The sequence below is a fragment of the Dendrobates tinctorius genome, unplaced genomic scaffold (assembly GCF_039654945.1).
Source record: "Dendrobates tinctorius isolate UK_male_01 unplaced genomic scaffold, ASM3965494v1 ptg000162l, whole genome shotgun sequence".
Lineage (NCBI taxonomy): Eukaryota > Metazoa > Chordata > Amphibia > Anura > Dendrobatidae > Dendrobates > Dendrobates tinctorius.
In genome coordinates, this window is record NW_027361829.1 from 44,185,967 (window position 1) to 44,200,000 (window position 14,034).

The following is a 14,034-nucleotide window of genomic DNA, read 5'->3' on the forward strand; positions in this document are numbered from 1 at the left end:
AAACGTTATTAGAATGTATACTGCACCCCCATCTCCATAATAGTGCTGACCACTGTACGAGTGACGCCCACGTCACATGCCGCCAATAACGCACAGCCAGCAAGCCCTGCCCCCGGCTGCCATTGGCCGCGGAGAGGCCGACTGATGCTACACACGCTGAGATCAGGGTCGGATAGGGGTGTCTAGGGCCCACCAAGGGGATTAATTTTAGGGGCCCACCTACAGTAATGTACAACTCAACATTTAGGCTTTGAGACCGCGGAATTACACCATGGGTTCTTTTGCCGTATATCCCACGCCAAGGCCATTTTTTGCAAATCTGACCTGTGTTACTTTGAAGTTAAAAAGTGACCCCATTTTGGAATCTACACCCCCAAGGATTGACGTAGGTGGTATAGTGATCACTTTGTCCCAACAAGCGTTCCATGGTAGATGCTACACAGCCCAGCCAATCGAAGCGTTCGTATCTGCAGGGGGGGCTAAAATTCGCCCGGACCAGCCAGGCAGCGTTGCTGCCTGCCGGTCTTAGCGGCGAAAGCCTCCCGGTACCCGTGCGATTAGCTGCAGGGACCGACGGAACCCCTCGCCGTACATTAGTACAATAGTGGACATTTTAATTTAGAGACTTGGAGAAAAGATGTCTGAACACAAGGATGTCAGCGCCATCACCGCACATACAAGAACCAAACAGAAGAATCCAGAAGAGGGATCATTAATGGCAATGGCAGGCCTGGCATAGCATACAGTACACCACATACCCCTACATACAGTATTATGGGCACCGCATAGTCCTCCATACAGAATTATGGGCACCGCATAGTCCTTCATACAGAATAATGGGGCACCATGTAGTCCTCCATACAGAATTATGGGCACCGCATAGTCCTCCATACAGTATTACGGGCACCACATAGTCTTCCATACAGTATTATAGGCACCACATAGGCCTCCATACAGAATTATAACATTTCATTACTGATCCTGAGCTACCTGCTGTATTACATTCCAGAGCTGTAGTTCACATCCGTCTCTCCCTTGTGGGATGATAGAATGTACAGCTGCAGGAGCAGCGCTCCCGGAGACATAGGAGTATTACAGCTCCAGGCTGTGTAACCTGTGAATTCACCCTCCCACCCCTGTAATTACTCAGCGCTCCCTCCTGTGCTCCTCCGATTGGTGCACGGCTTGTAGGAATGATTGTATAATCATGGGACCTTATAAGATGAGAGTTTCACAACCCGACTAGCGCTCATAAAACGCCCAGCGGAGATTCAGGCAGCGAAACCTTCATGCAGGATTATCCAGCCAACCAGACATGGATTTGCAGTCAGTTCACCAGCCTCATCAGGTCCACTAATGCAGGCAGATTGGAATGTGAATTCTGCTGATAGATTTCCATGAAGTTATACTGACACTGACGGACATTTCTTGTGTACAGCGCAAAACATATTGTGGCCTGTACAAAACTCCGGTGCATGCAGAGCGTAGCGGCACAGAGAAGAGAAAGAGAAGAGAGCGTTGGCACAGGCAGAGAAAGAGAAGAGAGCGGCGGCACAGGCAGAGGAAGGGTGTGTGCACACGTTGCAGATTTGGCTGCGAATCCGCAGCAGTTTTCCATGCGGTGTACAGTACCATGTTATCCCATGGAAAACCAAATCCGCTGTGCACATGCTGCGGAAAATTATACGCAGATTTGCTGTGATTTATTTTCTGCAGCATGTCACTTCTTTGTACGGAATCCGCAGCGTTTTTACACCCATTCCATTATAGGAATACGCAGGTGTAAAAACGCAGGCAAAATCTGCACTAAATCTGCAGGTAAAGCACAGGTCATTTTACCTGCGGATTCAGCCAAATCCGCAGCACAATCCACAACGTGTGCACATACCCAAAGAGAAGAGAGCGGCGGCAAGGAAAGGGCATAGCGCAGCTGAGGGGACAGGGCAGAGCGCAGGGACAGAGCAGAGCGCAGCTGAGGGGACAGGGCAGAGCGCAGTGACAGGGCAGAGCGCAGCTGAGGGGACAGGACAGGGCAGAGCGCAGCTGAGGGGACAGGGCAGAGCGCAGGGACAGGGCAGAGCGCAGCTGAGGGGACAGGGCAGAGTGCAGCTGAGGGGACAGGGCAGAGCGCAGGGACAGGGCAGAGTGGACAGGGCAGAGCGCAGGGACAGGACAGAGGCACTCATCACCTGTCCTAGCATGTCTCTTGCAGCCCCCGGCCAGTGCTTATTCCATCTTCAATCTCACCGCTGTTCTTCCTGCTTTCAGCGTCCACGTGGTTCCGCTGAGCCGCTCATTACATATGCGCTTATGTAATGAGCGGCCGCTGAATACAGGAAGATAGAACATCGCTAAAATTGAAGATGGAATAAGCACAGGGGGCTGCAAGAGACATGCTAGGAGAGCTGACTGTGACTGAGTATGTAATTGCACTACCCCGGTAGTTACGCCACTGACTTGGATGATCTGATTCACAGGTATGAGCGGCGGGGCCGCGAGCATGCTTGTTCAGTGGCATTCATGGTCGGGCGGGGCCCTTTCCCCAGCTCTGTCCAACTCGCTGCCACTGTAGCTTAGAACGATGCGTCCCGTGGACGTATCGTACTAATCTGAAGGTGTTTTTTCGCCTGCCTGTGCGTCATAGACGTCCAGACAGGCGTTAATGCGACCTCTGGCTCTCCCCATGTTTGCGTGGGTTTTTGTTACGATTAGGTAATCGAGGAGGATAACGGGGGAATAGACTAGGTAGGCAACCAGAGAACCAGAGAGGTTGGTAGCTTAGCAGATTGCAGACCCCTAAACTGACAACACAACTAGAATTAGCCATGGGACGTACCTATGATGCCCTAGACTCCTCGGCACAGCCACAGAATTAACTAAGCCTAAAGAGAATTAACTAAGCCTAAAGAGAGAAATGGAAAAGCCAAACTGCCCGGAGTAGAACCCCAAAGGAATAGATAGCCCCCGAACATATATTGCTGGTGAGACAAGATGAAGCGCAAAACACAGGCAGAGAATAGAGTAAGCAAATGATGGGGCCCAAACTGTCTAGATAGAACCGGACAGGAAAGGATACTGTCTGCAATCACGCAAAAAACCCTAAGAAAAATTCAACACGTCTGAGATGCAAAAATACTGAGGCCACACGACCTCTCCCCCACTAAATCAGAACTCTGATGTGAACTGGTTACTAAAAAGACTAACATACGCTGTGGCATATGGAACAGGGTCCAGCACAGGTCCCAACAGGGAACTAGGCTGAACTCACACCAGCTAAGCAAAAATCAGAGACAAGCAAAAATGGATCCAATGCAAAAAAAGATTCAAGAAGACAAATAACTTATTTGAAAGACGCAGGACGGAGAAGGAGACAAGCAGACTTCAAAATATACTCAGGAAGCAAACCAAATCACCGGCAAGAGCTGAGAGAAGGATGTTCACTTAAATCTCCCCAGTCTGTAACACCTGACCGCCAATCATCCTGCTCAGGTGACTGACTTCTGTCAGCTAGACCAGCTCCATTACCAGCAGTAACCACCAGAGGGAACCCAAACTCAGAAGCCAGGTCAAATGTGTTCACAACAGGTTTCCTCCAGGTTCTCCGGTTTCCTCCCACATTCCAAAGACATACTGATAGGGAATTTAGATTGTGAGCCCCATCGGGGACAGTGATGATAATGTGTGCAAACTGTAAATTGCTTTGGAATATGTTAGCGCTGTATAAAAATAAAGATTATTATTATTTATATACCAAACTGCAGTCAGGGATGAAATGAAACTATAAGGAGTCAACCTGTTTTAAGGGTTGGTCTCGTCTTGTTAGGTCAGCCAGCTGATGTCCTGATTGCTGGGGGGTGCAGCTGCTTTATTGACCAGTCATACCTTTGACACCAGTGCATAACTGACCTGAACTGTGCTCTCTGCAATGCTGCTATATGGGTCAGCCTTGCTTCTGCAGTACAATAGCATTGAAGCTAGTCATGATCACATCTAGCATGGTAATTCGTTAAAGCTTAATAGAAAAGGGCTAGTAACTACTGAGCATGTTCTTACACTGCTGCTAGACTGCAGAAAAAACTGACAATATCAGAGAACTGCAGGGAAATTTTAACATAAAGTAAATCAGAAAAGTGCATGTATTTACAAGCCGTATGAAATATTACACACCCGTAAATATGGGAAATACCCTTTAAATTGTATACCGGTGGCTGGTTGTCCTTCCAAACCCAGCGCTTATAAAAGCATTCTAGTGTTTCCACTTTTCTTCTAGACAGGCAGGAGAATCTTTCTGACCCATAAGAAAGATGTTCTGCCTCTTACCAGCGCTTTATCTCTTCTAGTGGAAACCTTGGAATAGCTGATCTCATTCTCTGAGGGAGAGCGGAATAAACATCTTGAATACTCGGTAATACATGACATCTGCAGTGTGAGCTCATTGAGTCTCCAGCGATATTCTCTACACAGACACAGCAGAATATAACTTAAGTGTTTTCTGTTCTATTGAGTTTGTAAGGACGAACGCTTTTATAATGTGAAGTGTTTTGTGCAGAACATTCTGCGCGGGGAATGGCAGTAGAAACTGATGTGCTCCAAACAGCCCACACTCCACCTTTTAAGCTACAGATCAGATTGTAGAGGACATAATACTTAACTTTCATTACGCCACCATTCAAATCATTGGTAAATCTGTGCACCAAACAATGCAGTACATAAGTTAAAGATAGGTAAAACTTTACAGGGTATAGTTTCTGCCAGCAGAAATCATGAGCAGTGAATATTGGCAGAAGTATTAGAATGCTAATATTACGGATCGAGGGAAAAATAACACTAATAACATTCTACTTGAATAATTATGGATGAATGTGTTCATTCAATTGCACCCTATTTAGTAGAGTACATAGATGATTGATAATGGTTATTTTCCTAAAAAGGACAATTGAGGATAGCGCCCTCAAGAGGGTTTTTGGTTACCACTTCTTATGCAAGTACTGTGTACCCCATATACAGTATCATTATAGACCACGTTCTGTGAGAAACACAGTGTGTTCCTTATTGCTTGTCCTGACACAGATGGTTGAGTAAGGCGACCCTGTGGTGGTCGTTTGCTCACCACGTCCTGTAGGGGAACTATCAATCCTTTTGGCTCAACTAGGACCAAAGGACCATTTAGACCTACCCCAATCAGTGTAGCACATGGAACGACCAAAGAGCTAAACTAAGTTGTTAATGTCACATAAGGGACATTTGGAGCAAGCACCCTACGTCCCAATAAGGAACATAGATTTATCCAATTCATCCCCCAAATTGGTGGGATATATGGAACCCTGGAAGGAGGTTATTGTCCTAAAGAGGATGGTTTAGTGTAATATCCTGAAAAGGATGTTTGATCACCCTGCCCTGGGAGAACACTGTGCACACTATGTCTGAATTGAATTGGGACTATGGATCTATTTGGGAACACCCAATATGCGCACTATAAGGACGGTTGGGAGAAGTGCCCACAAAAGGATGTACGATAACCTTGCCCTATTTGAGGATGTTAACCTGAGGTACTAATTAAGACCATGGATTAATTGAATTCTACCTCAGTCGGTGTACTAAATGGATTAGCTTCCTTAGGGGTCAATTGGGGATTGTACCATGGAGGGGACGTTCAGTCGCCTTGCCCAGTTTGAGTATATGAACAATATGTCCTGGTTAGGACTATAAATGAATTGAATTCCACCATAGACACATGAATTGGTGTCCTAAAAAGGACGATTGGAGATGGCCCCTTCAGAAGTACGTTCAGTCTTTGTTGAACGTCCTAAAAAGGAAGATTAGGAGAGGTGTCCCAAAAAAAGCAGTTAGGGTAAGGGCCCTAATTGTTAAATTCTCCTTATACAAGCTCCTGGAGCCTTGTGCCCAGGTCCGGATCTTAGGGCAGGACTAGAACCTCTACATTTCCTTATCCAAATGTGTTTCATCTCATTGGAATCATCAGGGCATGAAGATAGTAGATTAAAGAGATTGCTTAGCATATGGCTCAGCAGCAAGACACCCCCCCCCCAAACTGGAAAAAAGATTTTTCTTATCATGTAGTTTGTGTCCAAGCCCATTTTCTTGAATGATTTTTATTATTGGCTTTCTAGCGACACCTAGTGTCTGAAGTTGAAAATGATTTCACGGTGTAAAAAATGCTGAGTTTAGCAAACATTTAGTTTTGCACGTGAATGGACCAGACAATATGATATAACTCTTATCTGTTAAAAGAAAAGTAATAATCTTTTTTTTTCATTATTTCATCTATTCGGTCAGCAATGAGCTGTTTGTGAGGTAGGCACAGTAATGCTAGTAAAAGGGAAGCATTTTCTACCACCATTTGGTTTAAATGGGAGTCTGTTAAGTGCAGAAACACAGATCCTCGAAAGAGAGTGAGAGGTGCTTTAGAGGCCATTGCCTGCTAGGGTAGAGAAGACTCTTGCCTGGAGGAACCTCATAGTATTGAAAATGTAATTTTCACAACGTGCCTACAGCTTCCGAATAATAACTATTCACAACTTGTCTATCTGAAGCCACCCTTTTCTACTGCACTGTGTATATTGAGTCTTACATTATCATTACATACAGTGTAACTCTCAGCCCCATGCACCAATCATTCTCTGCACTAAAAGTGGAAAGTCCCCAAAAATTTCTTAGTCTTAATTATTAAATCTTGAAAAAGGAAAAAAAAAAACAACTTTCAAAATGCATCACCCAATGGAGGAAGTGACATATACAGCAAGATAGAACAAGATTATGGAGAATTGCAAAATTAACCAGTCAAACCAAAAAATAAGTCCCGAAAAGAAATCTGCAAAATATCACATGCACAATAGGATTATTATATCTATCTAGAAGCTGAATGCAATAACCTTGTCCAGTATTGCACAGTGATGACTGACAGAGGCAGAATTGGGGAAGGTTACAATAATAAGATAATGTACGTGTAATGTAACTTTGTATCGTAAGGCTGAGGTTCTCTATCTGCGGTATCTCTGGGCACATCCTACAGCCTCCGGAGCTGCCGCTGAGAAATGATTGTAACACTGCTTTTAGTGTCAGATGGTGTTTCCTTGCTGATTGCCAGGGTGCTCAAGATGCAAGCCAACAAGAAAGCGTCTTCCTGTTGGGCCATGCTGACTTAGGTGTTAGTTGATTGCTCCCACTTTGCCCCCAAACGATGCGGTGGGGCATCTGTCAGCCATGTTGCATCAGTTATACATTTTCCAAATGGCAATCTTGGTGAGAATCAGTCAGTGGTTTCATAAGTGACTACCATATGTTACCCCTCCTCCCCAACACCATCCTACAAGTTAATTAATTCACTTTAAGGGAATGTGTCAGCAGGATTTCACACACACAACTATTTATATGTGCATGTAGCTCTTTCAAGTCCAGCAAAAGCTTTACATGACCAGTCCATTCCTCCATAGCTGTGACATTGGCAATTGAATTGATATGCTAATGAGTCTGAAGGACTATGGTAGATCTGAAGCCTCTGTCACTCCAGATCTATTCCCCACCGAATGTTGCCTACTTCTGCTTACCTGATGGTTCCTTTGCATGAAGTCACACATCTTACAGGCTTTCAATCAAGCAGGAGGAGACATTGCTTGGCAGAGAACAAAGCTGGAGTGACAAAGGCTTCAGATCTACAAATATCAATTTAGCCTAATTTGCATATCAATTCAGTCACTGGTTTCTCAATTACTGAGGGACAGATTGGCCATGTAAAAATATTACTGGACTTGCCTTTGAAAGGGCTATACACATATAAATAGTTTGGAGTGTGAAAACCTGCTAAGGCCGGTTTCACATTAGCGCATTTTATGCGCACGCACGGCCGGGGGTAGCTCCGCCCCCGAGCCGGCTCTCTGCCCGGCGTGCCCGCCCCTTCCTTGTAGCGCCGCCTCCTAGCGCACAGCGGCGCCTGCGATCGGCGCACCCTATCTTTAGCATAGGGTGCGCCGATCGTGCGCAGGTCGTGCGCTAGTTGCGCTTTGACCTGCGCTGCGCACTTTTGACGGTGCGCCGTGCGCGCCAAAATCGAACTTTTCGGATTTTGGCGCGCACGGCGCACCGTCATAAGTGCGCAGCGCAGGTCAAAGCGCAACTAGCGCACGACCTGCGCACGATCGGCGCACCCTATGCTAAAGATAGGGTGCGCCGATCGCAGGCGCCGCTGTCCGCTAGGAGGCGGCGCTACAAGGAAGGGGCGGGCACGCCGGGCAGAGAGCCGGATCGGGGGCGGAGCTACCCCCGGCCGTGCGCGCGCTGAAAATGCGCTAATGTGAAACCAGCCTTACAGATTAGATTCCCTTTAGCAAAAAAAGTCTAATCTCCGTTAAAGGGACTCTGTCAGCATAGAACGACTGTTCAAACCTAGTACAGGCGCTTTGTGCACCATGTCGGGGCCAATCATTTCTATACACCTTCCCACCTGCTTGATTTCCTTCTATCTCTGCCCTTCTGTCCCTATGAAGTCAGAGCTGTCAATCAAAGAAGGGGACGATGAAGAATGAGGGAAAACAAGCAGGTGAGAAGGTGTGTATAAATGATTGGCCCCACCGTGAAGCATTGAGCGGCCTGTACTTGATTTGGACAGTCATTCTGGGCTGACAGTCCCTTTAACCCCTTCACAAAATATGATGTGTATATATCCGTCATATGTCGTGTCTCCCCCTCTGATGCGTGCTCCAGTGTAGAGCCTGCATCTTTTCTGGTACATGACAGCTGATTTCATCCACTCACAGCCGTTAACATGTTAAATGCTGCTGTCAATCTCTGACAACAGCATTTAATTTCATTGCTCCAGAAGCGCATCACTAGCTCCGCTCATCGGTGTCCTCATCACATGATCGTGGGGCACCCGGGATCTGCATGACACCCTGGTGATTGCCATTGCCGATCTGCTATGAATGCCAGCCAGGATGAAACCCTGCTATGTGTAGCATAAGTGATCAGAAGATTACAGCTTCAGGTCTCCTAAGAAGACTATTGAAGTAAGTAAAATGTTTAAAAAAAAAAAATAAATAAAAGTTCAAATCACCCCCCTTTTGCTCCATTCAAAATAAAACAATAGTAAAAAATATTTTGCATCGCTGCTTCCAGAAGTGCCCTATCTATCAAAATATAAAAATAGTTAATCCGATTTGTAAACTGTATAACACGAAAAAAATGAAAGCACCAAAATTATGTTTATTTGGTCGCTGCAACATTGCAGTAAAATGCAGTAACAGGAGATCAAAAGATCGTGTACACACCAAAATGGCATCGATAAAAACGTCAGCCTAGTGTGCAAATAATAAACCGTCACCCAGCCCCAGATCACGAAAAATGGAGACTGTGTGGGTCTTGGAAAACATTCTTTTTTTTTATTTAGAAACTTTGGATTTTTTTTTTCACCACTTAAATAAAAAAGAATCTACATGTTTGAGGTCTGCGTACTTGTAATGACCCGGAGAATCATGATGGCAGGTCAGTTTTAGCATTTAGTGAACATGGTAAAAAACAAACAAACAAACAAATGTGGTATTCCACTTTTTTGCAGTTTCACCGCACTTGGATTTTTTTTCCCCATTTTCCAATACACAATATGGTAAAATCAGTGGTGTCATTCAAAAGTACAACTTGTCCAGCAAAAATCAAGCCTTCACATGGCCATATTGACAGAAAAATAAAGTTATGGCTCTGAGAAGAAGGGGAGCGAAAAATGAAAAAAGCGGAAAATGTCCCTGGGGTGAAGTGGTTAGAGGTGTTTTCTGGTACTTGAACATTATTGATTGATCCCTATGAAAGGTCTTCAGCATGGGATTGATGGGTGTCTGATACTCCGCACTCCCACCAATCTCAGCTGATTATGCCCCTGCAGAGGCTGTATGTAAGGCATGTACCAAGCAGAGCGCCACAGCCCCGTACATGGATTAGTGGCCACTGTCGAGTTCTGAAGTTTCTCCTATTCACTTGCAGTTTACAAGATGTCTTGGACAGGTATGTATTTCACACATTCCCATTCTTTATACCAAGTCACTTGTCCCTGAAGCACATAATGTGCCAAGATGTTTTGGACAAAGAGTTGAATAACTTTCTACAGTATATATACTGTACCTTTACATCTATTGGGATCAGTTTTATCGAATTTGATGACGCTACCCACTGAGGCGCCAAACGCTTCCGGGAGTATTTGTCGGTGACTACACTAAAGGATGACTGGCAGCACTAAATGACTGCTGATCAACGGTGATTTAATGGCCTTTTTAGAAGGTCACCCCACATTCCCAGATGGTTCTGTGCACATTGGCAGCACAGGTGACAGCACTGGACAAGGTGCTGACAAGACAATGATCATTTAAGAAAACCAAAAGATTATTTCTCCTGATGAATGAACATTTATCTGGCAACGTGTGTTCCTAGGAATGCTTCTTCCCAATAATTGCACCTTAGCACGTACATAGCTGATTATAGCCAAAGCGTACCGTCACTGTATATAATGTGTGGAGTGGATGGCACCTTACGGTCTGTAGGTGCAGTAGCATGGGAATGTGATGTAAGAGACCGCCATATTGGTTCTCTTGCTAATATAGCACCCACCCTTTCCTCCGTGTGGAGTTTTTTTATATTTACAACTATGGTAATAAAGATTAAGATTTTTGGAGCTATCTATGTTTCTAGTAATAAGTAGCATATACGCTATAAACACATATAATTTTAACTGATCTGATCTTATTGTGGATTTTGCATTTCTTTATAGTTTAGATGTCTTGGATATCATAAAGTATAAAAAAAAAATGGCAAGTGCCATGCAAGTCTGCTTCAGTCAGCCATCCGTTTCTTACAGTGTGGTTTTTGTTGTGGGGAGGGTGATACATTTGTTGTAATAAAGGCTAGATTTTCTTGAATAATGTATCATCAGATCCATGGACACTGAGAACAATTGCATCCTTTTGGCCTTTACTCTTGTCAAGGATTTCTGACACTTGCTCTGTGGCACGTTTCCCAGCCCTTCATGGCTACGATCATGTCTGCAGCTTATAAATACTGCCAGTATAATGCGAGACACCACTGAGTCTAACTCGGGGACTTGAAAAATGCTCCATTTTTATTTATTTTTTTCACAGCTTTGGAGAAATGCTTTCCTACACATTGACGGCGTTCGTTGAGTTAATGGATCATGGTATTGTGTCCTGGGATACGTTCTCCTTGGCATTTATTAAAAAAGTAAGTATATATCTATATGATACCGTCACATTGACTTGGGTTGTCGGTACATAAGCGCATTAGACTTCTATGGGGATGGCATCTGTAGTATTGGGGCATTGTTTTGGACTGTCGTAGAGATGTAATATCAGAGGAGCTTCTCCACTCTTGGACCAGCACTGGTGCTGAAGCCACCACTATTTCGTTTGGACACCAGGGAAATGTAACACACACGTGGTTCCTTACAGATTCTGGGGTCTTTTCAGCATACGATTTGTGCCGAGATATAAATGTTGACGCCGTTGGTGCTCTATTACATGCAGCAGTAGGGAGGCTTGTAGCCGCTAGTAATCTCAGAAACGCCATGCTGTGTAAATCTTTGTTTCTCACATATGTACAATGCATGTGGATCGTATGATTACAGTAAGGTTTGGATGATACCAGTTTCTATTCTTGATATTAATCTCAATTATAAAGTAGATCATGAAGAGAAGATGCATTACTGTTCGGTACTCTATAATGTGCTAAGAAATTCCCCTAGTCTCCCTCACATCGGAGCTTGGCTGAAATGGATTTTTACAAATTGGAATTTAAAGGGAATTGGTCACTAGGATTCTGCTATCTAGTGGACCATAATTTAGAGACAGAGACCTTGATTTCAGCGATGTGTCACTTACTGGACTGCTTTCTGTAGTTTTGATAAATCACATTTTATCAGGAGGAGATTATACAGTTGTGGCTAAAAGTATTGACACCCCTGCAATTCTGTCAGATAATACTCAGTTTCTTCCTGAAAATGATTGCCATCACAAATTCTTTGGTATTATTATCTTCATTTTTCTCGTGGAACAGGCTGCCACGAGAAGTGGTGAGTTCTCCTTCAATGGAAGTCTTCAAACAGAGGCTGGACAGACATCTAACTGGGATGATTTAGCGAATCCTGCTTTGAGCAGAGGGTTGGACCAGATGGCCCAGGAGGTCCCTTCCAACTCTACGATTCTATGATTCTATGATTCATTTAATTTGTCTTAAATGAAAAAACACAAAAGAGAATGAAGCAAAAAGCAAAACATTGATCATTTCACACAAAACTCCAAAAATGGGCCACATAAAAGTATGGGCACCCTCAGCCTAATACTTGGTTGCACAACCTTTAGCCAAAATAACTGCGACCAACCGCTTCCGGTAACCATCAATGAGTTTCTTACAATGCTCTGCTGGAATTTTAGACCAAACAGTTTGGCAAACTGCTCCAGGTCCCTGATATTTGAAGGGTGCCTTCTCCAAACTGCCATTTTTAGATCTCTCCACAGGTGTTCTATGGGATTCAGGTCTGGACTCATTGCTGGCCACCTTAGAAGTTTCCAGTGCTTTCTCTCACACCGTTTTCTAGTGCTTTTTGAAGTGTGTTTTGGGTCATTGTCCTGCTGGAAGATCCATGACCTCTGAGGGAGACCCAGCTTTCTCACACTGGCCGTACATTATGCTGCAAAATTTGTTGGTAGTCTTCAGACTTCATAATGCCATGAACACGGTCAAGCAGTCCAGTGCCAGAGGCAGCAAAGCAACCCCAAAACATCAGGGAACCTCCGCAATGTTTGACTGTAGGGACCGTGTTTTTTTTTCTTTGAATGCCTCTTTTTTTCTCCTGTAAACTCTATGTTGATGCTTTTGCCCAAAAAACTCTACTTTTGTCTCATCTGACCAGAGAACATTCTTCCAAAACGTTTTAGGCTTTTTCAGGTAAGTTTTGGCAAACTCCAGCCTGGCTTTTTTTATGTCTCGGGGTAAGAAGTGGGGTCTTCCTGGGTCTCCTACCATACTGTCCCTTTTCATTCAGGCGCCAACTGATAGTACGGGTTGACACTGTTGTACCCTCGGACTGCAGGGCAGCTTGAACTTGTTTGGATGTTAGTCGAGGTTCTTTATCCAACATCCGCACAATCTTGCGTTGAAATCTCTTGTCAATTTTTCTTTTCCGTCCACATCTAGGGAGGTTAGCCACAGTGCCATGGGCTTTAAACTTCTTGATGACACTGCACACGGTAGACACAGGAACATTCAGGTCTTTGGAGATGGACTTGTAGCCTTGAGATTGCTCATGCTTCCTCACAATTTGGTTTCTCAAGTCCTCAGACAGTTCTTTGGTCTTCTTTCTTTTTTCCATGCTCAATGTGGTACACACAAGGACACAGGACAGAGGTTGAGTCAACTTTAATCCATGTTAACTGGCTGCAAGTGTGATTTAGTTATTGCCAACACCTGTTAGGTGCCACAGGTATGTTACAGGTGCTGTTAATTACACAAACTAGAGAAGCATCACATGATTTTTCGAACAGTGCCAATACTTTTGTCCACTCTCTTTTTTTATGTTTGGTGTGGAATTATATCCAATTTGGCTTTAGGACAATTCTTTTTGTGTTTTTTCATTTAAGACAAATTAAATGAAGATAATAATAGCAAAGAATTTGTGTTTGCAATCATTTTCAGGAAGAAACTGAGTATTATCTGACAGAATTGCAGGGGTGTCAATACTTTTGGCCATAACTGTATCTAGAGAACTAGTAAATCTGCTGCCAGGTAGTCTTCCATGAGATCTATATAACCCGCCCCCCACCAATGATTGGCAGATTTCTGCCTATGCACAGTGTACACAGAGAGCCGGCACAGTGTACATACAAAGATAGATTTTCCTTTTACCTTGATCCAAAGCCTATGCTTATGAAACGATCTTTAAATAAATCTTTCTCATTCTCAGATTGCAAGCTTTGTGAACAAGTCGGGCATGGATATCTCTATTTTACAGCGATCTCTAGC

General features: G+C 44.2%; 1 protein-coding gene across 5 annotated transcripts in view; it reads left to right on the plus strand.

Annotated features, from left to right (window-relative positions):
- ELMO1 (engulfment and cell motility 1) overlaps positions 1–14,034 on the plus strand; it is a 569,414-nt gene that overhangs the window by 215,335 nt on the left and 340,045 nt on the right. For all 5 annotated transcript variants that reach the window (XM_073549986.1, XM_073549985.1, XM_073549983.1 and 2 more), the window contains 2 exons: positions 11,139–11,238; positions 13,976–14,034. The exon at positions 13,976–14,034 is cut by the window's right edge and continues 93 nt beyond it. In XM_073549986.1, coding sequence (XP_073406087.1) covers positions 11,139–11,238; positions 13,976–14,034 — 159 coding nt within the window. The remainder of the gene's footprint in view (positions 1–11,138; positions 11,239–13,975) is intronic.